The sequence below is a fragment of the Bos mutus genome, chromosome 12 (assembly GCF_027580195.1).
Source record: "Bos mutus isolate GX-2022 chromosome 12, NWIPB_WYAK_1.1, whole genome shotgun sequence".
NCBI lineage: Eukaryota > Metazoa > Chordata > Mammalia > Artiodactyla > Bovidae > Bos > Bos mutus.
Window position 1 is genome coordinate 31,546,389 of NC_091628.1, and position 27,996 is coordinate 31,574,384.

The window sequence follows — 27,996 nt, forward strand, 5'->3', positions numbered from 1 at the left end:
CCATCTGAGCCACCAGGAAAGCCCTCCCTTGAAATACAGCAGTTATTTTGTAGAATACCTGTTATGTTTGGGTTTTCTGGTCTTTCTTCTAATTATTAGACTCAGGCCATGCACTTTGGGCAGGTGCGCGATAGAAGTGCTGTTGTGTCCTTCTCAATGTCATATCTGGAGGTACATGATGCTATCTTGGTCCCATGGTTAAGGTGGTATTTGCCATATTTCTTCATGGTAAAGTAGGAAAATTTTTTGAGACTGTAAAAACATCCCATTTTTAATCATATTTTTACCACCCATTGATGCTAAAGGGAGAAGGGAGAAGTAATATCAACACAAATAGAATTGCTGAAGTTCCCCCAGTCTGGCATGTAGGGACCAATTCTCTTATTTTTGATGGCAATGACTGACATCTTCTTTGTGGTTGCTGTCAAGAAGGGAGAAAATTGTTTAACACATCTGTGCCAACAGGTAGGTAGAATTTATCCAACATGGCACAGAGGGAGAGCTAAGGTCAAGACCCAGAGACTAGTCTGGCCAACTTCCAGAGTCTTTTTCCATGCCTCCTCATGGGGACAAAACGAGAGGAGGAAATAACATATTATGTGTTATAAAATGTAATGCTTGAAAAAAAAAGTAAGAAAAAGAAAGGAGCGAACAATGAAAGGAAAAGACACTGTGACCTCATCTTCGCAAAACCAGGAGTGGATCATTGTGGCCAGGGTACAGTGCTGAGCCTGAGGCCTGCAAACATGGGATCAACCCCAGCCCTAGATTGTTGGCTAAAACTTGCCAAGGGCTTTGCAGGTCCCCAGGCCCATTTCGTGAGGTTTAGCAGAAATTGGCAAGCCTTGTTCAAATAGTGAAATAATGAAACATGGATCATTAAACCCTAATAGGTGTAGCCAGGATTCATCATCTTTCATTTCTAGAAGGAAGCAAAAAAAAAACCCAAAAAACTCACATGGGGATTTATTAGGAGAAAGCCTGCCATGAATCCACATACTGAAGACAGTCCTTGCCTGAGTTTGTGTCTGATATTGCTGCCTTGAGAACAGGTTACTGCTTAGAGAGGGGCTAGAGGGAAGAATCAGATTTGTACTCAGAAGACCCAAGTTCCCAGGCTACTCTGGTCAGTGTTTTGATGCTTTGATTTCTTCATCCACAAAAAGGCAATTAGCCCACCAATCTCACTGGCTTGTTGCGAGGAACTGTTAAAATAGTGTACATGTGACAGTCCATCTGAAGAACCTGAAGTGCTGAATCAGGGCGCTATGGCACATGTTGGAAACATGTCCAGACAGAGCTGTGGTTCTGGGCAGCTTGCTCTGAGTGGGTTTGCCTCTTAGCAGAAAATTACAGATTGTAGGAATCATTTTAGAAATGCTATAACTCATACATTTTCTTTCTAGGTAAATAAGAGAGCCAGTATAAGGCAACGCATTGACCAACGCAATCCCCACAATAATGTATTCTACAGTATCCTTGTTATTGACAAAGTGCAGAAGGAAGACCAAGGGCTTTACACTTGTCATGTGAAAAGCGGGCAAACGCTCAAGTCTGTTAACACCTCGGTGCATATATATGGTGAGCAACCCTTCCCTGCTTTCCAGTCACTGCAGATTTGGGGCGGGGGGGAGGTGGTGCAGTTCTATAAATCATGTAAATTTTCTTTGGGACAGGAGTTAGCCTGTCATGAAAAAAAATTTGTCTCCCTTCACCCCCTGCCCAAGTGCAAATCACATTAAGTGTTCTTCAACTGTAATACTTTTGCACTGAGTCAAGTATCTTTCCCTTACAAATTTATTGTGGATAATAAGTCAGTTAGATCATATTAGAATCTATACAAAGTTATTTGTTTAGTGTTGCATTGGGCTTCCCTGGTGGCTCAGGCAGTAAAGAATCTGCCTGCAATGCAGGAGACCCAAGTTCAATCCCTGGGTCAGGAAGATCACCTGGAGAAGGGAATAGCAACCCTTTCCAGTATTCTTGCCTGGAGAATCCCATGGAAAGAGAAGCCTGGCGGGCTGCAGTCCATGTATTGCAGTCCATGGGGTTGCAAAGAGCTGGACACAACTGAGCAACTTTCACTTCAGTTTACATGAACAAAACAGAAATATACAGTTTTACCTTTAACTTCTAGAAGACATTTCTGAGATCATACTGATTTAGAGAAAGATATGCTGTGATAAATTACTTAGAATTGATGTTCTTTTATCCCTGATTTTATTCCCATGAAATCCTAATATTACTGTTTAATTCCAATAGGCAAATTCTGTCAAGAAAATACTTTAACCTTTTCAGAAGTCTTAAAAACCTAATTTTATTGCTGCCGTTGAAAAGATAACCTTGTAAGGAGCAGAAACTGGAGGACAGTTCTACCAATGCCTTTGATATTCTTTTGACTTGCTCCAGTTGATGTTTTATATCAAATTAGTTGTTTTAGAGCACATGGAACAACTTTCTCCCACGGCACGCATATTGGCCAGGTTGTTTTTTTTTTTTTTAGAAGATTCTTTATATGTTTTTGTTATAATATAGATGTTTAAGGTGTTTCTGTTGCCCTGCCACTGGGCTTTTATGTCCCAGGGACCATTTGATTTTGCAAATATTTCACTTGTTTGGGTACTTCTAAATGGTTTTATTCACTGATCAGTACTTGAGCATGTGTGTTAGTTGCTCAGTCGTGTCTGACTCTTTGTGACCCCATGGACTGTAGCCCACCAGGCTCCTCTGTCCATGGGATTTCCCAGGCAAGAATACTGGAGTAGTTTGCCATTTCTTTCTCCAGAGATCTTCCCAATTCAGGGATCAAACCCAGGTCTCCCACATAGTAGGCAGATTCTTTACCATCTGCTGCTGCTGAGTCGCTTCAGTTGTGTCCAACTCTGTGCGACCCCATAGACGGCAGCCCACCAGGCTCCCCCATCCCTGGGATTCTCCAGGCAAGAACACTGGAGTGGGTTGCCATTTCCTCCTCTAAATGCATGAAAGTGAAAAGTGAAAGTGAAGTCGCTCAGTCGTGTCCGACTCTTCGAGACCCCATGGACTGCATCCTACCAGGCTTCTCCGTCCATGGGATTTTCCAGGCAAGAGTACAGCCCCCAGTAATTCAGTTCCATTTACTCCCTGGCTGCACCCTCCTTGAATGGGGTTTTGGTTCGGTTTTGTTTACATGTAATCTTTTCTAATGGATTTCTCCCTTCTTTCGTAGACAAGGGATTCATCACTATGAGGCCTCAACAGCAGCAGGCGTTTGAGGCTGTAGCTGGCAAGCGGTCTTACCGGCTCTCCATGAGAGTGAAGGCGTTCCCCACTCCAGAAGTTGTCTGGTAGGATCACAGTCATGTACCTTGCAGCTTAAGACATGCTTTGTCAGTAGGAAGATGCAGGAGCCTTGAGAGACTTGAATTCCTGAAAAGAAACAATATACGTTTCCCAGACAACAGTGGGAGACTAGGGTCTGGGCTGATTTCTAGGCTCGGAGCGGAGTGAGTGGGAAGGGCTGAGAGGGAGGACAAGTAACGACACAGGACCGAGCAAGGGTTAGGGTGTTTTGAGTGCTCATGCGGTTTAGTCATTCACTCCCTGCGACTAAATTTCTGCCTCTCTAAACCTTCCTATGATGTCAACTTCCTCTGAATGGAGTATGTTGAGCAACGATTAGGAAGCATCTTGAGTATGTAACATGCTCTATTAACCCTGAAGAAGTGGGCCCTTGTGATGAGGATAATAATTCTCTTATAATCGGAAAATAATTCTTTTAGGTACAGCTGGGCTGAAAGTTCCAGTCTTCTTTTAAAAATAAACATTAATAGAGACCAGACTGATTTGGTGGCAGGGGTGCACCCATGGCCCGACTTGAACTAATTACAAGGTTTTCTGGCTGGAAGTTTGCATATTCAGAAACGCTTTAAGCAACTGTTTTTTTATTTTAATGCAAGCCCAACACCTGATGTAAAACAATGTAATCTGTTGATAATCTGCAATCATTTTGTGAAATCATTTCTAAATGCCAGGATCTTTGGCCCAAGCCATTGCATTCCAAAGAGTATACTACACAACTGATTAGGAAAACAACCCACACAATATAGAATCTCAACCAGAGCTTGTTTTGCTTTCGATATTAAATGGGTGTAGCATTTTAGTTTTCCTCTAAATCATTAATAGGGCATTAAAGAGAAAATGAGACTTTGTGCTCTGTCCCTTCTTGTCCTTGCAGTAGAAGAGAGGTTTTGTTTCATAATATCTAAAAAGTTTAATAGTAAATTTCCTATGAATGTATGTTATTCCAATAGAAATATACACTCCACTCTAGGAAGTACATAGCCCTCTGTTCAACACTGCTAATTTCTCCAGTAGCTAAGTAGCAAAGACCTAAAACAAACAAAAAAAACCCAATTTTGAAAGTAATGACTTGTTCATAAGAAATAATTTAAAGTAATACTAAAATGGGATTTATAATCACAGCAAAATGCGTGGTTTAAAATCACACATTTTGCTGCTTTGGAGATGAGACCTACTAGGAATTAGAATTTGTTTGCTTGCCTATGAACTAATGCCATTGCTAACATTACAGCTTTATGCAGAACACAATAAATTCCTACTTGTTTAGTCGCTCAGTCATATCTGACTCTGTGACCCCATGGAATGTAGCCCACCAGCTTCCTCTGTCCATGGGATTCCCCAGGCAAGAATACTGGAGTGGGTTGCTATTTCCTTCTCCAGGGGATCTTCCCGACCCAGGGATCAAACCTGCATCTCCTGCACTGACAGGCAGATTCTTTACCCCTGAGCCACCAGGGAAGCCTATGAAAAATGCCTGTTGAAAGAACTGTGCCATTTAATGAAATCACAGAGTTTTACAGTTAAGAGATCTTTGAGAAACTTGGAGAAACTGAGAAATCAATGACTTAGTCAAGTTCACGGCATACAGTGGCAGAGCCAGGGTGAGCCTTCTCGCCTGACTCTTGGTTCTGTATGTAATTGAGTGATATCTAGGCGTTGAGTCTGTCTCTAAAGTTTAAAAAAAATTATTTTTAAGTTTATACCTTTTGTTTGTGAGTTTTGTGCCTTAATCTTTCCCAGAGGAAAGAACCTTGATAATCTTGATTTCACTATAGCTTATGAAAGGGACAACTGGTGTGACCATTTATATAACTAATAAGAACTCCACATGAGGCCACAATGGGAAAGTCTATTTTTGTTTTTATCTGGAGAAGTGATCTAGTTGATCTGACTTACAATGACCCTTGTATTGCGATGGAGCCTCATGGAGAACTCTGAAAAAACATCTCAGATGGAATCAGCCCGTGCTTCTGGGTTAATACTTAAGTCACAGTAGCAAGCAGCATCCATGTGGGTACATTAAATCATCACTTGTCTTCCTTCCCTCAGCTTGCTTCTTCCTCTTTGCCGATCAACAAAGCAGTGTTTCCCAATCTAAAATTCCCCCACTGGGCTTTACTAAGTCAGTGTCTAAATGTTTTAAGTGGCTGTTGAGGAATCCAGGGCTCTAGATGTCTAAACTGGAGCACACATCCGTACGTGGCAATGTTAACGTGTTATCTAAGAGGTGATATGAAATAACTTACTAATCATGCACTTAACCACAGGTTAAAAGACGGGTCACTGGCCACTGAGAAGTCTGCCCGCTATCTGATTCGTGGCTATTCATTGATTATCAAAGATGTGACTCCCGAAGATGCAGGGGACTACACAGTCTTGCTGGGCATAAAGCAGGCAAATGTGTTCAAAAACTTCACTGTCACTCTGATTGTCAATGGTGAGTTCACCGTTCAGACTTTTCAAACGTTCTTTTGGTTCTGGTGGAGGTGACATTAGTGACCATTTGTGTCAAAAGCCAGTAAATAAAATAGATAATGGATGAGAACCTGCTGTCTGTAATAGGGAACCCTATTTGGTGCTCTGTGCTGACCTAAATGGGCAGGAAATCCAGAAAAGGGGGGATATATATATACCTATAGCTGATTCACTTTGCTGTACAGTAAAAACTAACACAACATTGTAAAGCAACTGTACTGTAATAAAAATTGATTTTTAAAGTCAGTATAACAAAGAAAATTAAAATTTTTTCAATTGTTTTAAAAACCATTATGCCCCCATCCCAACTATTTCATGGTTGCTTCTTATCTCCCATAGCAATGTGATTTTTTTTTTTATCATTGTGATCAGAACGTACGTACCATGGAATCAAGTTTTTACATGCTCTCAAAACATACCTATTGCTTTTCAATTGACATTATGATGACAGTTACACAGGTTTGGTTTTCATCCACATGTTTGTCTCCTTGACATCAGAACCAGTGAGAATGTGGTCCTTGGTGTTGTGGTCCAGTCATTGGACCAGTTCTCAACCTCTGTCCTGTTCTCTCCTTTCAGTGAAACCCCAGATTTACGAAAGGGCTGTATCATCATTCCCGGATCCGATCTTGTACCCACTGGGCAGCAGACAGATCCTGACCTGCACCATTTATGGAGTCCCCACACCTGCTATCACGTGGTTCTGGCACCCCTGTAACCATAATCACTCCAATGCAAGGTAGGCACAGTTTGTTTCTCAAATAACTTTCGAATGCTCTTCAACATCTGGACTCCAGGGTCTTTCACGGCCACAGATGGGAGTTGGCACTTGGGACGTGTGGTCCACAGCAGGCGAGGCTTCCCCTGCCCTGGGAAAAGGTAGGCAGTCTACCTACACTTCTTCCTTACCATGGCTAACCTTGTCATAATTCCAATAGTTCTAGACTAGGAGCACAGGGACAGAATGAGGGTCCCCCTCTGAGCCACTCTTTGGAACTCGGGTTGGAACTCCCGTCTCTTGTTTTCCAGCCGGGCACCCCCAGACTTCGGCTCCATTACTACATCAGTTACTGGTCCCCCCATTTAGCACTCCAAAAGCATTGAGCATGACATCAGATCTTCCCACCACTGGTGATCATTGCCTTGCCTGCGCTCTGTGTGTGCTCTTACACTCGTTGGACATGACCTTCCACATGCTTTCTCCCCCCTAAGAGGTCCATCTTTATCTTCCCAAGCTCATCAGTGGGGTTACCTTCTCCACGAACCTTCCTGACTTTCTCAGACTCTCTTCTCCCTCCTCAGCATGAACAGCCCTTTGCTGACAGCTCTGTCGCATCACAAGGTGTGGGTACACTCGTCTTCTCTGAGCTATGAGCTGATTCAGCATCCTGTCTGAATACACAGATGCTCGGGGTGTATTTGCCCTCTCTCAGCCGTGCAGTGTTTCCTTGCTTCCTGTTGATGACCGAGCCCTGTTTGCTGTTTTCCATTACTGTTTAGTCTGGAGGATTGACACATGATCGTTCATAGGAGCGAGTTTGAAGGTACACAGATAGAATTGATGGGTGCAGTAGTCAAGATAGTAGTGAGACTGCGCAACAATTAGCTTAAGGCCAGAATGTTTTCTTTATTGCTTTTCGTCCCACTTGTAGAGTGCTTGGGAGAGTTGCTATTATTTTTTTTAATTAGCTTGATAAAAAAATAAACACAGTATAATTCTAGCATGAAAAGAAGAGGCTACTTGGTTTTCTATATACTTCCTGCAATTTCAGCCTGTCTTCATCTCGTGTTTTAATCTTTTAAGGCATATTATCCTGATTGTGAAAGTTCCTGGGTGACTGTGTAATTCCTGAGAAGTGACTGTTTTCACACATCTGATTTCTCATATGAGTGAATCCTTTGCTAAGAATAGAAATATGAGAACTCACAGATCTGGAATACCTTCTCTACCACTGTGATTATTCAACCCCAAAGAAAGTAAAATATACTGAGATTTTATTATTTTGCTGATTTGGAAATAGACATCCATATTTATGGACTCTTTAAGGCCTGGATGTTTGTGCTAACCTAAATTACAACTGGGGCTTCCCAGGTAGCTTAGTAGTAAAGAATCCGCCTGCCGGTGCAGATGTCTCAGGTTTGATCCCTGGGTCGGGAAGATCCCCTGGAGAAGGAAATGGCAACCCACTCAGGTATTTTTACCTGGGAAATCCCATGCACAGAGGAGCCTGGGGGGCTACAGTCCATAGAATTGCCAAGAGTTGGACACAACTTAGCAACTAAACAATAATTACTTGCAAATGCATTTAGAATAACTAACTTAAGCTTTTAGGTTTGGATAAAGGTATAGAGTTGAATTTTTATAGAATAACATAGCCTTTTAAGAATATTCTTATTGTGATTTGGCAATAGAGAATCTAAAATTTCATTTCTATTCAGGATTAGAGCTAATGGCTATGTTAGAAAATAAGAATTGAGTGACAGAACACAGTATTATAAAGTTAAGTTTGAATAATGCTAATAAAATGTGGTTTGGGGAATTAGGTCAGCTGAAGTGAAACTTTATAAACATTACCTTTTTTCCTGATTTCTCTGTGGTAAGGAGGATCCTTCTCCCATTTTACGAAGTATGCTTGCCAAGGCCTAGAAAGATATCTTATTCCTCTTGGAACTCTCTCAAAGATTGAGAGAAGTACCTTAAATCTTCTGTAAATGTTTGTTGGCCGTCTGACGTATTCTCTTAATGCTAAAGGCTTTCTTTTGTTTCTTTGTTCCTATCACAAGACAGATCACAAATGAAAGTTTTCACTCTTTCAGTGATGATTCACTTACAAATAAATTGTTGCTTGAAATGCAGAAGATGTGTGTGTCCTTAAGAGTTTCTCATTTTTTAAGTCAGTAGACTGAGTAGCTTACCTGTGTCAGGTCCAACTTTGATGCTTGATGGTTGAATCAGTACATTTAATGTAGAGATATTTCAGAAAGATACATGGGACCTTTGTACACTAGAGAGCAAATAGAAAAACTTGATTTCACCCTGCAGAGAGATCAGAGCTCACACTGACAGACAAGCCCTCTTTTACTACTAAAATTTTTCAAATATGACTTTCTATGAACTATTTTTATATACTTAGATTCACTGGCAGGCAGGAATTTTAGATAGTGACGTTTGAATAATGGATGTTCTAGTGCATGGATTGTAAAAATCTTACTTATTCTGGGTTACACAGTACATATTTGCAGAATGTTGTCTGTGCATCTTTGTCAAAAGAGGTTACGTGATTAATATATACATATTACTCTTGAATATGTAGAATAATTCTTGGTATTTAATTTTTAGGTTCTAGTTAAGAGATATATCTATCTATGGACCACACCAAAGCATTAGTTTTGAGGTTAGAATGTGTTTAAGTAGCTCAAAACTATTCATTGATTTAAAGTGGCCAACTGGTTAATGAGTCTAAAGTAAAGAGATTCAGACTTACTGTATAGTTTCCTGGAGTCCAATAAATATATTTTTAAAAATGATCAGAACTGTTCAAGTAGTTCATCTTTGTGAATACTAAGAGCCTTAAATAAATTTAACAAAAATTGCCTCCTTTAAAAACAATGTGCTAAGCTGCTAAGCTATGCTCAAACTGAATGACATTGTGGTTGTTGATTCACCTAGAATTTGTCCTAAGACATTAAGGATAGGGGAAAGGTAGTTACTTTTAAGCTCACATACATAATGAGCTGAGGGAAAATACAGTAGAATCTTCCCCACCTTTTAATTCTCTGCATATCTTGATAGTAAAGTAGTAGAAGCAGCAGACTGTTTTGAATTTTTAAAAACATTGTTGTTATTGTGTGTGTGTTTAGTCGCTAAATTGTGTCTGACTCTTTGCAACCCAGTGGACTGTAATCCCCAGGCTCCCTGGTCCATGGAATTTTCCAGGCAAGAATACTAGAGTGGTTAGCCATTTCCTTCTCCAGGGGATCTTCCCAACCCAGGGATCGAACCCATGGCTCAGGCCACATCTCCTTCATTGCAGGCAGATTTTTCTACTATAATATCAAATGAGGTGGAATGTGGGATTTCTTTCACCTCCAGCAACTGGCAGAGACTTCTAAATCAATTGTCCTAACTTGCCCCATGTCGGCCTAAGCATTAACCAGGGAGCACACAGAAGGGTGGTGAGCTTATAGTGCTTTTCACATGTGTAGTTTACAGCTTCTGTTCGTATGAAATAGGGGTGATTACATACACTTCATAGGGAGTATATAAGGCTCAGATAAGGCAGTGTGTTTGAGAAAGGTACAGAGTGCCATGGAATCTTGCAAGGTTGTAATTATTGCTTGCATTAGGGTAAATGTCTCCATGTAAGGCTCCAAAACTTTCAAGGAACTTGGAAAACATTGTTCTCCCCACTGCAAAGCTAGTTTCACAACTGTGAGAACTTTTACCTAATATTTCTGAGAAACGAGCGCTAAGACTATGGAAAGTAAAATGTCATTTTGCCGTGCTTTAGAAATGGAGATCTAGTAGGGCTGGGTTGTGGAATCAAGGAAAACAGAATTTATGATTTTTCAGAAGCAGGGAAGAAGAAGAAGGCAAGATAGATGAGCTAGGCAAAAGTAAGAATGAACGCAAGTGTATAACGGGGGAGCTGGGGCCAGCCCCATTCATTGTTTCCAGTCATGGGAGGAAGTGGTTCTGACTTGCACGTTGGCTGAAGCTGGGGTGGGGTACACTGGAATGTAAGAGAGCTGACTCCTGCCAGATTTTTAGAACTTCACCCCCACACACACACCCTCCAACCTGGGTTGTGAAGAACTAAGTAGAACTATGAACTACCCACGAGGTGAGCTGGTTGCAATCTCATGGTCCTTGGTGAGCTCTGTCACAGTGCTGGTCCAGTCTCATAGAAAAATTGCTCAGGTAAGGTCGCCTGCTCCATGGAGGATGCTCTGTAAAGGAACAATATGGGGCTGTTTGGAAGGGGCCCCTCTTTGGGGAATGGGGAGGATGAATTTGAGGAAGCCAGGAGAAATTGGGGAAGGGCAATCTGGTTCTTTTCAGTCTTGGGTGTTCATTGGAAGGACTGATGCTGAAACTCCAATACCTGGGCCACCTCATGCGAAGAGTTGACTCATTGGAAAAGACTCTGATGCTGGGAAGGATCGCGGGCAGGAGGAGAAGGGGACGACAGAGGATGGGATGGCTGGATGGCATCACCGACTCGATGGACGTGAGTTTGAGTAAACTCTTGGAGTCGGTGATGGACAGGGAGGCCTGGCGTGCTGTGATTCATGGGATCGCAGAGTCAGACACGACTGAGCGACTGAACTGAATCTGGTTCTTTAATGTAAGGAGGTTCAAGGCTAGCAGCCTTTAAGGATGGCGGTTTGGGTTTTAGAACACACATTCTTTAGACAAGAGGCTACTGTAATTCTCCCCTTCTCAGCATCACAAATTATCATCAACAACACTAATAGATTACAACAGAGTTGCAACACATCTGTGTCATCATGCTTTGATGGAAAATGTTAGGTATATTGGGTTCTTGCGAAAGTCTCGTTTCCTTCACCAGCTATCTGTGACCCATAAAAATCTGTAGAGAGAAATCTGATACACTGTGTTGACATTGCCTATATCTTACAATACATTGTGCACATGGTCCGTATTCAGCCTAAATAGCCTTACTGCATCTACTGATTGAGCAAAACAAAGATACATACATTTTGTGTTTAGAATTTAATGATGTAAAGTCAAACCCACTGGGTGAGTATGTATCCTCTCTATATACGTACCTGCAGCATCTCTTTTCCACAGTCTTGGGCATGGAGACCTGGGAATGAAGGAAGTGGGTTCTATTCTTGGCCCTGTCCCTGACTTCTGTGTGACCTTGGCCAGTTATTTAATCTGGGCTCCAGTTTCCCCTTCTGTGAATGGTAACTGTCCTGCTTCCCCTTTCCTATAATACCCAGTGAGTTAACGAGTGAAATGAGACAACCACTTAAAATGACGTTTTCTTCTTTCTGAAGAGCTTGAAATAATTTCCTAGTGGTTGCACACTATTTCCCTTCCACTTCTTACAAATTATAAAGCCCCTGGACCTCAGGATTAACTCTGAAGGTCAGGGCCAAATGAACAACAACAACAACAAAAAAAAAAAACATAGGAATGCAGAGCGGTTGTTAAGAGAAGTCTTACATGTAATGGTGTATGCTGTGGTGCAGAACTGACTTTAATTATAATGTCGATAATCACTCATTAAGGAAGAAAATGTAGCAGCTCCTCCACTGCTGCTGTTTTCCCCTGCAGCCCCGTCCAGCCCATTCAGACCGGCATTCTTTGCCCGGTTAGTCCTAAAACCGTGCTTGCTCCGTGTGGTCTTCTGCCAGCGCAGTCTTTCAGAACACATGCAGTGTAACTGGATTCTCACCTCGTGGAAGGTGATATGGGTGGAGTACTCTTTATTGCTTTCTTAGTTAAAATGATGGATTTGCTAAGAAAACCTAATAGACATCCATGGAATCTCAAGGAACTACTTCCAAAGGTTTAAAGCAAATCAGATTTGGAGTCTCAAATAATTCTGTGTTTAGGTGTTTGATAGAAAATATTGGGTTGGCCAAAAAGTTTGCTTGGGTCTTCCATAAGATATTATGGAAAAATCTAAACTTTTAAAAAATTTATTTTAAAATTGGAGGATAATTACTTTACAATACTGTGCTGGTTTCCACCATACGTGAGTATGAATCAACCATAGGTATATATGTGTCCCCACCATCCTGAATCCCCCCTCCCACCTCCCTCCCCACCCTACCCATCCAGGTCCAAACAAACATTTTGCCCAGCCTAAAAATGTTCCCTGTAACACAGCATTGTTCAGATGGCAAAGAATCTGCCTGAAATGAGGGAGCCCCGGGTTTGATCCCTGGGTTGGGAAGATCCCCTGAAGAAGGGCATGGCAACCCACTCCAATATTCTTGCCTGGAAAATCCTATGGACAGAGGAGCCTGGTGGGCTACAGTCCATGGGGGTCGCAAAGTGTTGGACACAACTGAACAATTGACACACACGACATTGTAAATCAACTCTACTTGAATTTTTCAAAAAAGAAAGGGAATTATATTCCCTGCTACACGGTTTGACATTCCATTTCTGAAACACTCTTGCAGGGACAGTGGGGGGGAGTGTTTTGTGGGGGAGGGGAGACGGGGTTGGCCTACAAAATACGGAGGCAGAGGCCTCTAGGAACTCTGAGAAGTTGCCTAATTGCATTTCTCTATTGTTTACATCACCAAATTGGCAGAGAAAGGAAGGCCTGAATCATTAAGGATGTCTTAGGTCTAGATCATTTGGGAGAAGCAGTTTTGTGCACCAGTGGGGTATGTAAAATTAACAGGGCAAAAACAAAACAATCATTAATGGTAGTTAATGAGAAATATATTCAAGGACCCAAATTTAATTGACTACCAGCATGGCTGTCTATTCTTTTTATGCTGAAACAATTTTATGTCCCGTATCTGATTTTTCTAGCTAGAAAATACAAGTTTTACCAGTTTAAGCACTGCAAAAGCCAACCTCTCCTACGGCTAGATGTAGGTCAATGTCAGAGAGAAGCTGTAATTTAAGATGACCTCGTCTTTTGGAAATTTGATCACATACTTCACGCTTTAATATTTATCACACTGCTTCTAAGTATACAATTTGTACCCACGTCTCTTGTGGGTATACCTAGGCAGACTCAAATCAGACAGGCTCCAGAGAATTTTAACTTGGCACACGCAAAACCTCAAATGAATACAAAGACTTAAAAGATGACCACTTCACCCAAGCCCACCTGAATAGGACTTTGAGCTTTAACAACAGCAGCGTAAATCTGGCCGCCCCCAAGAAGCTTTCATCACAAACCAGAAGTGGCTGCTCACTTGGGAAACGTCTTGCTTCTGTTATATAATGATGGGATAAGGAAGTCCTCGCCGCCTGTGTGAGTCTTCCAACAACAGCCCTTATTAATATTTCATGCAGAGATCTCAACAGAGCGAGCTCATTCGCCAATGCCTTTTTGCCGCTTTCCTACGCTTTGTGAGATTTTCCTCATTCCCCACTCTTCCTAGGAATACGGGGAGTCCAATGAATAATTGTTGCTAATGAATTAACTGTCTCCTGTAATTCCTATCAAACGTTCCATTGTGTGTTTAAATTGAACCAAAAGGCTGAGTCACAGGAAGTCTTGCTGGGTGATTTTGAGAGGGATCTTTTGAGCAAAGTTCAATGTTAGCTTCCCTGGAGTAGGAAGACCAAAAGGTGGCAACCTGCAATTTGGGGAGATTCCTCCAGAACGTTGGCAGAACCGCCCAATTGTCTTTAGCCCATGTTCACAGTTGTTTTTTTTTAATTGAATGGGCATTTTCATGACCAAATCTAGAAACTCCTATCCTGACACAAGATCCTGAGATAACATGTAAACAAATCCCTTGTAAAACATACACCTTTCCTTGGAAAGGCACATCTTAGTTATGTATCCATGGGCTGGAGAGACTGTATCTTGAAACATGGGCCTTGGTCTGCGGTTCTCATGTATTGGGTTAGGCCAATACATCTTTCCATAAGATATTATGGAAAAAGCCTGATGAACCTTTTGGCCAACCTGATAAACTTCACTGCCCTTTTAAGTGAAAAAGCAGAACCTGGTGGCCTGGACTAGAAGGAAGCGTGTGATCGATTTAGACTGGGGTCCAGGTGGTACTTCCTAATGAGCTTCAATAGTCACTTCATACCGTCTCTAGAATACTCATGGGATGTTTTGTCACCTTGAATGCAGTTGACTACTTCATGATGATAGCTGTAAGAGACTGAACCAATGATCCTTTCTAGGGCCAAAGTTGTGTGCGTTCCATTCCATACACTACCCCTAATCTGTGCAACAATTCTACATGATGGCCACAATTTCCCCATAAGGAAACTGAAGCTCAGAATTTTCTCTCTCAGGTGTTTTCAGATCTGGGATAGAAGAGGCTACGTAGGTTGGCATTTCAGAAGGTTACTGTTAGTGAGCCACGGTGGATCACTGTGGGTTCCTAGAGGAAGGAGCAGAAGTCCTCGAGGGGACAGGTTTGGGAGAGCATTGGCCTCACTTTTTGGGTTTACTCTTGTCACCAGCGATCTCAGATTCCACTGGTTGGGTTAAAGTTGAACTGGGGTTGGGGAGGAAAGAAGAAAGAACTTAGCAGCTGTTGGGGGAATCTGACTCCAATCTCACAATCTCTTTGGGAACCAAGGATGATGTGAATGAAGCTGGTTCAGGCCCCAAACCTGCAGAGGGAGTAGATAGACCCTTTGAGGGGGTAGAGACCCCACGGGGACAAGCGAGCCTGTATAGGACCAACCTCAGGAGGACAGTGAATCAAACAGTGGACTGATGCTCCACGAATAGTGCTGCCATCTCTGTGGCTTTCCCACCACGCAGGCCTGTTTCCTCTCCTACAGGGAAGTCCCATTCCCTCCCATTCGTGGTTCGGGATTCATTTTCTGGGTCAGGATTCAGCAAACACTCAACCCTCAGCCCGCCTCACGAAGCTCATGGAAGATTGATAAAAGGAGATGAAGGAGAATGCATAAGGGTTTACAGCTGATGGAAGGGGACATGGAGGTGCGGGCCTCAGCCTCGACACGCCTGGGTCTAGTCACTGTGAGTGATTCATTCACGTAGAATTTAAGACATTCTAAATATCATATGATATTGTGGACTCTTAAAAAATGGTATAAATGAACTTATTTACAAAACAGAAATAGAGTCACAGATGTAGAAAACAAACCTATGGTTACCAGTGGGGAAAGGACAGAGGAGGGATAAATTGGGAGATTGAGACTTACGTATAAACATTAGTGTATATAAAATAGATAATGACCTGCTGTATAGCACAGGGAACTCTACTCAATACTCTAATGAACTATGTGGGAAAAGAATCTAAAAAAAAAAGAGTGGATATGTGTATATGTATAGCCGATTCACTTTGCTGTACAGCAGAAACTAACACACTGTAAATCAACTATCCTTCAAAAAAAATTTTAAGAACTTAAGATATTTTAGAGATTAAAGAGAGCTTGTTTTATAGATGAGAAACTGAAGCTCACAGATAATTATTCTTCCCCTCATAGCTAGATGATGGCAAGCCCAGGACTAGACCCAAGTCTCAAATTTCTGTCTGCTTGTTATTCCGGTTTATTCTTTTTTAGATTATGAAAGTATGGTAGCACATTTACAGGAGACTTGGAAAATACAGAACAAAGTTAAATACATTACGATTATTTTTTAGGTAGATAAGATTGTAGTTTCAATATCAGACTCTCAAAAATTAATAGACAGAAAAGCAAAGGATACAGTAGACCTGAGAAGCACTATGAACCAATTCAACATAATTAAGATTTATATAATTTTAACACAACAGCAGGATACAAGTTCTATTCAAGTTCCCATAGGTATAAAACAGGAGACACTGGTGCATATTCAGGGACATAAATCAAGGTGCAGAAATGTCATGGTCTGAAGGTATTGAAATCATACAGAGTCTGTTCTCTTATCCCTGTGGAATTGTTAGAAATCACTATCAAAAGATGTTTGAAAGTAACCCACGTATTTTCAAGTGCAATGTGACATTTACCAAGAGAGATTCTTTGACTTAGCCATTGAAAGCCTCGATAAAATTAAAAGACTGAAAAAAACACTGCAGGTGATTGCAGAAAAGAAAGCATTTAAATGAGAAATTAATATCAAAGATACTTCAAAAACCCCATGTATTTGGAAATGAACTGTCCACTTTTAAATGATGAGTGTATCTAAGAAGCCATAACAAGGAAAATTAGAAAGTATTTGCAATTCCTGTTATTCTTATTTTCACTACAACATTGTATTGCATCCTGCTGAAAGGTGTTTATCATGCCCAGTCGTGTCTGACTCTGTGTGACCCCATGGACTGTAGCCCGCCATGCTCCTCTGTCCATGGGATTTCCCAGGCAGAAATCCTGGAGTGAGGTGCCATTTCCTCCTCCAGGGAGGTGCTTCCACTCTGGTTGACTAAACAAACCCACGTGGTTTCAATGGACGGCAGTTAAGAGGGAGCACCATGGTGAGGCAGGGGAGGAGATCTGGGTCCTAAGGTGATGGGAAGTCCTGGGGAGATCAGATGGGAAGGGAGAGGACAGATCTGATAGAGGGACTCAGGGGAATGACAGGGAGGGGTTGAAGAGGAGATGCTTAGAGAGTCATTGGCTGGCTTACCAGGACGAGGTAAAATGAAAACCAAATCTGGGAAGGGAGGTTTGGACCCAACCTAGGACTTCTTGAATGGAGGCTAAAAACTTTGCCAGCCAGTCATTCTGCTCCAGCTCGCCTTCCCTGGCCACCACCCAGGCGTCCTGCTCTCTGGTTACCCCCCACCCCCATGGCACTTACAGAATGATGGGCTTGTACAGACTCAGTGTGGGGGTGGGAGGGTGTCTTACTCCCGTCCTTAGCCCATGTTATGCGCGTTATGGCTCCAAAGCTCGCCTTCCATGTCTGAAGATCAAAGTCTTAGGTTTGCACTCAGGCCTTTTAAAAAGTTGTGTGGCTGCTTATTATCCCTTTTTCTTAGGCCTTTCATGTTCTACATGCCTTGTCCTCTTCACTGAAAACATGTGAGATAATCAGAGATTGTTACCTCATTGAGAAATCCTCTTTTTGTGAGTGTGAAAAAGTTACTGGATAAGTGAGGTGAGGAAAAGAGAAATGGTATTTAGACTCTACTTACAGCCAAATGAAAGATTATGGCCAGTAGACTGTATGGCCTGGGTTTGTTTTTTTTTTTTTCCTTATTATTGAAACTTATTAAGCACCTAACTTTGGCCACCTGATGTGAAGAGCTGACTCATTGGAAAAGACCCTGATGCTGGGAAAGATTGAGGACAGGAGGAGAAGGGAGCAGCAGAGGATGAGATGGTTGGATGGCGTCACCGAGTCAATGGACATGAATCTGAGCAAGCTCCAGGAGATAGTGAAGGACAGGGAGGCCTGGCGTGCTGCAGTCCATAGGGTCGCAAAGAGTCAGACACAACTTAGCAACTGAAAAGCAAAGGATAAGTGCTTTATATGTACTGGCTCTCATTTAACTTTTACAGAACTTCTATGAGACAAGGACTGTAGTTACTACCATTTCAGAGATGAGGCCCAGAGTGTTCCACGGATCTCGTTGGGAAGCCAGTCCTGGCTGATATGCCAGAGACTGCAGACGAGTGGCCTTCTAGCACATCACCATCCATGCACTTCATCTGTCATTATGCACAACCATGTAGACATTAAATATTTTTTGCTCAAAAACTCATGATCCAGAAAGCAAGTATGTTTTGAAAAGCCTGTGTTATGACATCAGGAACAACCTTAAAAGGCATGAGAAGGCAGAAAGGCAGTGTAGCCCAGAGGTGAAGGTCATGGGCTCTGGAGTCTACATCCTGGCTCCTATTACCTGCTGGCTGTGTGATTCTGGGCGAAGTAAACCACCTCTCTGGGTCCAAGTTTCCTGACATCCTAAGGTTGTTTAGGGGGATTAAATGAGATAAAATGCATAAAAGTACTTAGCCCAGTAGTGGGGCTTCCCAGGTGGCGCTAGTGGTAAAGAACCTGCCTGCCGATGAAGGAGATGTAAGAGATACAGGTTTGATCCCTGGGTCGGGAAGATCCCCTGGACAACCCACTCCAGTATTCTTGCCTGGAGAATCCCATGGACAGAGGAGCCAGGCAGGCTATGGTCCATAGGGTCGCAAAGAGTTGGACATGACTGAAGCAATTTAGCATGCATGCACAGTCCAGTAGTACTTAGCCCAAATACTTAGCTCAAATCTGTTTGCTTATAGTTGTTTTTGGTTGCTCTGGGGCCGCCCACTGCAAAGCTACTTCCCTAACATCAGATACACACAAATGTCCAGTGAATGCTGACAATCTGACAAAACAGTCCCTGACGTTGGGTTCATGTCCCCCCCCAAAACATGCTTGCACCTTTGGACAGGTCTTCTAACCATGGTGATTTACTCCAAAGAAATTAATTTGTAAGATGCTCGGTGCAATGCCTGGTACACAGCAGACAGGTCGTTCATGTTAGCGGTGATTATCTGACCAGACTGAGGGCTACTTAAGAGCAGGGACTAGGTCTTACTCATCATCATAACCTCAGGGCTTAGCCCAGCTACCTGGGGACCAGCAGAAGAGCACAGTGTCTCTCACTGAGTGATGGCCCAACAAGAAGAGCCAGTCTTCTTGGCCCACCAAGAACAGCGGACTAGACATGGACTCAATCTCACATGGGTGCCAACTCAGCCATCCATCACTCACCTCACACATATTGAGAAAGGGGCACTGCTGACCCTCCAGTGACCTCACACGTCCCCCTCAACCCAGTGCCGTGTTACCACCATCAGGGCTGTCCACTCCCAAGGAGGAGCATTAATGACCCAGGATGGACTCATCATGTTGGGATCCACATCTGACAAGTAAATAGTATCGGAGAATTTCTACCCAAGCAATGGTGCTGACATGTGCAGAAGCACCTTCTAGGCTAATAGAAAATAACTTAACCAGCAGCTAATAACTACTAGCACCATTTGATTCAATAAAAACTAATTTGTTCACACATACTCCATTTAAGGCAATGGCACCCCACTCCAGTACTCTTGCCTGGAAAGTCCCATGGACGGAGGAGCCTGGTGGGCTGCAGTCCATGGGGGCACTAGGAGTCAGATGTGACTGAGCAGCTTCACTTTCACTTTTCACTTTCATGCATTGGAGAAGGAAATGGCACCCCACTCCAGTGTTCTTGCCTGGAGAATCCCAGGGATGGGGGAGCCTGGTGGGCTGCCGTCTATGGGGTCACACAGAGTCGACACGACTGAAGTGACTTAGCAGCAGCAGCAGTCCATTTAAGAAGTAGAATCATGTCCTCCGAAAGAAGTACAAGATTTAGTTCCTTCTGTTATTAAGGATATGGTTATTGAAAAGTCAAACACGTGGAAAAGTATCAGAAGACAACTGAACACAAGCCAGTAAATGTCCAGAGCCCACGTGCCATGGTAGGCTGGACAGGATGTGGGGCAATGAGGGTTTGAAGAGCTGAGGCAGAATTCACCAGTGCAGCCAGGTCTAGCATATTACAACTCCTCTAGTCAGTTCAGTCACTCAGTCGTGTCTAACTCTTTGCAACCCCATGGACTGTATCAAGCCAAGCTTCCCTGTCCACCACCAACTCTTGTAGCTTGCTCAAATCCATGTCCATCCAACCATCTCATTCTCTGTTGCCCCCTTCTCTTCCTAACTTCAATCTTTCCCAGCATCAGGGGCTTTTCTAATGAGTCAGTTCTTTGCATCAGATGGCCAAAGTATTGGAGTTTCAGCTTCATCATCAGTCCTTCCAATGAATATTCTGCACTAATTTCCTTTAGGATGGACTGGGTTGATCTCCTTGCAGTCCAAGGGACTCTCAAGAGTCTTCTCCAACATCACAGTTAAGAAGCATCAATTCTTCAGCACTCAGCTTTCTTTATAGTCCAACTCTCACATCCATACATGACCACTAGAAAAACCATAGCTTTGACTAGACAGACCTTTGTCAGCAAAATAATGTCTCTGCTTTTTAATATGCTGTCTATGTTGGTCATAGCTTTTCTTCCAAGGAGCAAGTGAAAATCACTGCATCCAAAATCACTGCAGATGGTGACTGCAGCCATGAAATTAAAAGACACAAGGCACTTGCTCCTTGGAAGCAAAGCTATGACCAACCTAGACAACAACTCTAACTTCCTGAATAATCTGAAGATTTTACCATTTTCCACCCCATCTTAACATTGCCAACAAAGGAAGCAGCCCCATGTTACCATGTCTTAGTAGTTTTCTTACAGGGATTAAAAAACAGAAAGGAAATAATTCAGAGAAGGTCCGTTTGCGTTGGCAGACATGAGGGTGATACTGAGTTAAGAACACATCCATGCCCAAAGAATTCGAGGTGGTTCGTGAAGAGTGCAATTCATTATTTAGCAAATCTGGATGAAGATGGGGTAAGACAGAGATATGGCCCACATGCTTTACTTGCTAGCTGTCAAAGAAAGACATAAAATAGACATTTGCAAGAAGAAGGGGCCCATGAGATAAAGGCAAAACAAGAGAAATACAATTTTTCAGGGAACTGAGATCTGAGAAAAGTGATTTCTTTTCTCCTCCTCTGTGGGCTGTAGGCAACGAATTCCTCAACCACATTTCCACTCCAGACAGTGAGTGACACAGTGCTGGTCATTACCACTTCCTCCGTGGTCACTGGTGGCATGACACCAATCCCGAATTTATTAAGAGTAATTCCTTGGGCTGACGTGACCCAGCGATTTCAAAAGTACTCAAGGAATTAGAAAGACCAGTCAAGGCCTCTGATCCATTTCCTATGACATGATTCTCCCCACCTTGTCATCCTGCCTCCCATGACCAGAAGGTTGCAAAACCATGATCCAGACTCAGGTCTGACTTGGTCTAGAATTTCTACTTAATGTGATTCCCCACCATTTAGCCCTGAAGGCCACCTGGATGTTTCCATGTTGACTGTGATATAGTAATCTGCTCTCCTTATGCAAACGATACATAGCCATAGCTTGACATATGCTTCCTTGAGCAACTGGAGTCAATACCTTAAGACTCCTTGAATCTTCTGGAATTAAAGGAGGTTATTGTAGTCACTCCTGCTGTTGCTGCTGCTAAGTTGCTTCAGTTGTGTCTGACTCTTTGCAGTCCCATGGACTATAACCCGCCAGGCTCCTCTGTCCATGGGATTCTCCAGGCACAAATACTGGAATGGGGTACCATTTCCTTCTCCAGGGGATCGTCCCAACCCAGGGATCGAACCTCCGTCTCTTATGTCTTCTGCATTGGCATGCGAGTTCTTTACTACCCCAAACATTTCCCTAAAGACTTTTTAAATAAAATTTCTCCAATACCCTTCCTCCACTGACCAGCCTTTTACTAGGAAGAAAAGTGAATGAAGAAAACGGATGACTTCTCTAAGGCTCCTATCGGGGTGTAGCTGAGGAGGTGACCCCCTCCCAGCTCCATGGTCACCCCAATGTAGGGCTGTCAGTCAGGACACCCTGGCCCCTATTCCCTAAAAGAGAGAGAGAGTGAGACCCAGAGTCGGGGGGGGCGGGGGCGGATCCCAGGGGCCCCTCGGTGGAGGCGAGCTGGGGTGAGAGGAGGAAGGAAGACAGAGGCTGGGAGGACAGGCCTTGCTCCGAGTGTGAATGGACTGTGGGGCCTCGAGAGCAGGAAGCGCCACGGGCCAAGACGCTCACGGAAAAGCTCTTATCTCAGCAGAGCTGGCCAGCCCCCTGGACGCCCCCTGCCATTGTCCCTGGCGCTGACCGCAGCCTCCAGTCCTCAAAAATCCTTCTCCACTCCCCTCCCTGCGCCGTTCAGACAAGAAGTAGTTTTCACTGTGGGCTCCAAGGCGGTACGAGGTCCTCTGGCCGTGTCAGAAAGGCTCCCCGACGCCCGCCCCCGCCCCAGAATCCCCCCAGCCTGACCCTGTGACCAGCACGGAGGCCCAGGCCCTTTTCCTGGAGCAGAAGGAGCAGGAACCGTTCTGTCTAAACACTCCTGCCTGCGGTCCGCCGCCCGCCTTCTGCCGGCATCCTCTCCTCTGTATTGTTTTATTTGTTTTAAGAGAATGTGAGAGAAGGGGAAAAGATAGTGTTTGCAGATTCTGTTAATCTGATGGCTCAGACACACGCGCACCAGCATTTGACACGACACCCGCAGCAGCGCAGGGAAGTTTACACGAGGCCCTTCTGCAGGAGGGCGGGCGGCGATGGGGAGCCGCCCCTGGTCCTGTCCTTTGGCAGGGATCCAGGTGGTCCTTTTTTTTTTTTTTCTTCCCCTTTCCACTTTTTAAAAAGACATTTTATAGCCTCGATTGCTCTTTACTACTGCCCTCCTCCTTTGTTTCCTCACTTGAAATGGTTCACTGTTCTTCACAAACAGATTCTAATCACAGTGAGCATGGGCAGTCAGACCCCAAACAAAGACACAGACTTTGCACAAGAAGCCCTCAGCTTCCATCATCCGGAAGAGATTAAAAGGGAGGGAGATTAACCTGCATCTTGGGGCTCTGTAGAGCTTTTAGAGCCTTCTCACCCCAAAATGAAAGGTGCTTTCATTGTACATTAATATATACCATCTTCCTAAGCGTGGCTCAGGCTCAAATAAGGCAGCCACTGGATGTTGGGGTGCTCAGCTCACCGCCGTGTATCCCCCAGCCCACCCCAGAGGTCCCTTCTAAATCAGTTGCCTGCCATAAGTGTACTGGTGTTCCTAATAAAAGACTAGCTTCATCCCAGAACGTATTTAGGACTCGTGCAGACAACAGTTTTAAGTTACCAAGGGGAAAAAAAAGATTGCCATGAAAGTGGGGTCTTTCTTTTGCTGCAAGATTTTTTTCTAATGATGAACTTCATCAGCCAGCAGAAGGCCAAGATTTCCTATAATTTTAGCATTTTAGTGATGAAAACTAACCAACTAAAAACTGTAATTATAAACTATTCCTCTGCTCCTTCCCCACCCCTCACCAAAGGACTCGGGGCTAATATCTCCCTTCTGAAAGCTAAGATTTCGCTTCTCCCTGTGTCTGACTTTGTACCAGTTGGCCTCAGAGGACCCCCAGAGTTTCCTAACATGACTCTGAAGCATGGTGGTAAAGTTTGGGGTGGGGGGGGATTCCCTTGGGAGCAGAATTCATCTCGTGGGATGGACTGAGTTCTGGTGTGGTGGAAAGAGTTAGGAATATCTGGGTTCTAACTCCAGATTTGTCTGCCACTTTCTCTATGAATCTGAGCAAGACATTGGATTTTCCTGAGTCTCAGTTGTCTTATTTACTGGTAAAAGGAATCGTGAAGTGGAGATCGTAACACCCACTTCACTGGTGACCGCTAGAGTTAGTTCAGCTTAAATGTGTGCAAGGGCTGCCTCAGACCTGGTGCAATAACAGCAGCCCACTAGAAACTGGTTCCCTTCAGCCCAATCAAGAGCCCGACTTAGCAGAACAGAGATTTTTAAAAGAAAGGTCAGCTTAATGTCATTTATCACAGGATGAAAGGGGATCCTAAAAAGACAACAACGAAAACCAACTATCTTAAGAAAGATTCAGGCTGTAGAGCAGACCTTCTAGTATTGGGCTGGTGATTAAGTTTGCTAGAAATCATTTACAAAATGAGACTGCTTAGGTAACTATAGGAGTCTTAGGTACCATTACAGGCACTAAAACGAGCAGTTTCTCAAAGGGCTAAATCACCTCACCTGGTTCTTCAGAGAGTCGAAAACACAGACACTAACCCTCATTGGGCTAAAGCTCATCTCTCCCCTCTGATTCCACCAGTTGCAACAACCATCCTTTAGAGAAAGAGCCAGCTCTGCATTTGGGGTGGCGGGGGAGGGGAGAGAAAGGCAGGAGGACTGCAGAAAGTCTGACAATCAGGACTGTTCAAAGCCAGCTCCTTAGGGAAAGCACAGGCAAGCATAAGCAGGCGCACACACTGCACTGAATTTCCTGTGATGGATCTGTAAAGGTGAACAGACCTGAGAGCAGAAATCAGGGGATGCCTAACGGAATGTAGACTGTCATTGCAGACCACGTGCACGGTGGGCACGCAGTACATTTCGGTTGTGTATCACGAGAGCTGTTTGTCAAATCTTGGGAAAAGCAGTTGACTGAGTTATTAATACCAAAAGGGCTGAAAAAAAAAAAAAAGACATCCAGTCCCCAACACAGTAATGGTGTATGTGTAGTGATTATTTGAGAAGTCTTTTCCTCCCGGGATACAAAGAAACACTAAAGTATAACAGTTTCTTTTTAGATGATGATAGAACATGGACATGTTACATGTAGCACACAGGTTAAATGCATTGATTCTGGAGTAAGAACCGATTACAAAGTCCGCCTCTGCCGCTTACCAGCTCTTTGTGCATGCATGCTAAGTTGCTTCAGTCTTGTCTGACTCTTTGCGACCCTATGGACTGTACCCACCAGGCTCCTCCGTCCATGGGATTCTCCAGGCAAGAATACTGGAGTGGGTTGCCATGCCCTTCTCCAGGGGATCTTCCCAGCCCAGGGATAGAACCTGAATCTTATGTCTCCTGCATTGGCAGGCTGATTCTTTACCACTAGCGCCACCTGGGAAGCCCTACTAGCTCTTTAGTAGGTAATTTAGTGGGTAATTTACTTAACCTCTTTAATCCTCAATTTCTTCATCCATTCAACGGGGGGATAAGAGTTCCTACTTTTCAGGATGTTGTGGAGATCAGTGCAATAGTGTATATGAATCACTTAGCACAGTAGAAATTACTTAGCATGTAGAAAATATAATCCTTATTAGAGTAGACTATGATACTGCATAGGATCTATGGTAATTATAACAGCCCATAGTGTGCCTGTAGGGACCAGCAGTCAAAATTGCCAGTGTTGCAGGTTGGATCCCAGCATTGGCTTTGCCTTTCTCTGTGAGAAAGGTGGCTTCTGTCTTTGGTCACAAAGGAGCCAAATGCTTCTGAGTGTGCAGGAAGAATCTGTCAGCACCACAGGAACAAACCCAGAGCATGTAGGTCAGTAAGGTCATCTGCGTAGGTGTAGGTGGTGTTTCCCTACTCTGCGTCAAGCAAAGCCGCCTGCTCACTTGGACCAGACCAGAGAGCCCTACAGGCCTCTCCTCCTTGGGAGGCAAAGAGACAGACGTGCCCCATGGAAGGTCCCTGCTCCATGTGTTGGATCCATAATTGGCTGCTTTCTTTTAATTTATTTACATCAGTCTCTAGTCCAAAACTAATTTGTTTCAGCTCCAGGGCAATCGACATGGAGTACACTCTTACCCCGGAAATTTTTTTTTTCCTGTGGATGGTTATAAATACCTCCACGCTATTGTACTTGGCATGCTGTATGCAAATAGAGGTCGGAGTCCTGAAGCTCATTAGGAAAGGGACAAGGGGCTTGGGGCTCGGGGAGGACAGCGTGGAGCTGGAGCTGATAACGGTGGCCTTGTCCAGAATGTGCCTGGGAGCTTTCTTATCTCCCTTTGGCAGGAGGTGCGGAGGGCTTCCTGTGCGAAATCAGGAGCGAACGCCGCTTTCCTCTTGTTGTTCGGCTTCCTCCCCCCTCAAGACGGTTCCCAGCACAGCAATTATCTTTGCATCTTCAAACATGGCACAATCTACTTCCTTAAGAGCTTGATGTATTCTTAAGGCTCAGGCAGACCCCCCCCTCCCCCCGACCTCTCGTTTCAAGTGCTGTGTTACACAGTCAGCCTCAGAAAGACATTCTATTTTTAAGGTTCCAGTGACAAAGAGGAAAAAAATCACAGTCCCCAGTATGGAAAATAGCCACAGAATCTGCCCTTTTTTCATCTGGAGACCTTGCAGCAAGTCTAGCCTGTCATTTCCATGCCAGGGCTGTGCTGACGGGCACTGTCCTAGAGGAGTGGGGTGGGTGGGGTGGAGGGAGGGTGGGTGGGTGGGGAGGAGCCAGGCAGCCCCAGTGAGCCCCTGAGGCCAATTGTGCTTCCCTTGGGGAAATGCCTCCTCTTGCTTTACCCTAATGTATTTCTTTACATTTCCCGACGATCGACTGAGAGTATGAAATTAAGACCTCTAAGGCCTCCTTTATCTTTTTTACTTCTTTGAGGAGAAAAGAATGAAATCATAGGTTTCTCTCTCAGATGCAAGAAAACTTCAGCTCTTCAATGTCACAGCATCAAGTACATACACACGTGTCTAATACAGGCATACATATGACAACCCCCCATATCCATGTTACATACACACACACATTATATAAACCCGTATATGTACCCTGTGTTTGTGAAAGATCTGAGAGCAAACAGTAGTTCAAGGTAGCTGCTGCTGCTAAGTCGCTTCAGTCGTGTCCGACTCTGTGCGACCCCATAGACAGCAGCCCACCAGGCTCCCCCATCCCTGGGATTCTCCAGGCAAGAATACCGGAGGGGGTTGCCATTTCCTTCTCCAATGCATGAAAGTGAAAAGTCAAAGTGAAGTCGCTTAGTCGTGTCCACCTCTTAGCGACTCCAGGGACTGCAGCCTACTAGGCTCCTCCGTCCATGGGATTTTCCAGGCAAGAGTACTGGAGTGGGGTGCCACTGCCTTCTCCAGTTCAAGGTAAACATGTTATAAAAAATAGGGCAAAATGATACATGGCTTTGAAACTTTATCATTAGCATATGTCAAGTAAAGGAGAAGGTATAAAATTTTCAGTTTCCTCCGCTAGTCAATAAGTTAAAATGTTCACTTATTTTACCTGATAATAAGGAACAGTTAGTCAAAAATCACAGAAATGATACAAATGAATGTATTTACAAAACAGATACAGAGTCACAGACTTAGAGAACAAACTTATGATTGCTGGGGGGAAGGATGAGGGAAGGGATAATTAGGGAGTTTGGGATGGGCATGTACACACAGCTATATTTAAAATGGATAAGCAGCAAGGACCTAGTGTATAGCACATGGAATTCTGCTCAATGTTATGTGGGAGCCTGGATGGGAGTGGAGTTTAGGGGAGAATGGGTGTGACTGAGTCCCTTCCCTATCCACCTGAAATGGTCACAACATTGTTAATCAGCTATACTCCAAAACAAAACATATTTTAAAATCGCAGAAGTTCCTTAAGGAATAGTCAGTCCTTATGAATTCTTTTTTATTTTAAATCTTATACTCTAACTATAAAAAACAGTCATTTGAAAAACATTTGGAGAAATCTGATACTTGGGCTTGGTACAAACAACACCATGGAATTACTAATTCTATTAGACAGGATCACCGTGTTGTTGTTATATTGGGAAAGGTGCATAATTTTTAGACAGGCACTAAAAAGTGTGGGGCTCACATGACATGCTGTCTGGGATTCACTCTACAATATCTCTCAAAAGGAAAAATAAAAAGAAATAAGGGGACAAATGAGACAACTGTGGCAAACTTGGATAATCATTAAGTGTGGGTGATGGGTGTATGGGGGGTTATTATATTGACACTATGGCTCTACTCATCTATATGATTGGAGATAATAAACACTTAAAACCAACAAGAACTCTTACTACAAGCCACACATCAGTGCCTCATGCCAAATGTT

General features: G+C 43.6%; 1 protein-coding gene across 4 annotated transcripts in view; it reads left to right on the top strand.

Moving 5' to 3' along the window:
• The window catches only part of FLT1 (fms related receptor tyrosine kinase 1), a 208,410-nt gene that overhangs the window by 72,055 nt on the left and 108,359 nt on the right, over positions 1–27,996 (top strand). For all 4 annotated transcript variants that reach the window (XM_005902171.2, XM_070380477.1, XM_070380479.1 and 1 more), the window contains exons 8-11: positions 1,407–1,581; positions 3,209–3,326; positions 5,610–5,779; positions 6,397–6,556. In XM_005902171.2, coding sequence (XP_005902233.2) covers positions 1,407–1,581; positions 3,209–3,326; positions 5,610–5,779; positions 6,397–6,556 — 623 coding nt within the window. The remainder of the gene's footprint in view (positions 1–1,406; positions 1,582–3,208; positions 3,327–5,609; positions 5,780–6,396; positions 6,557–27,996) is intronic.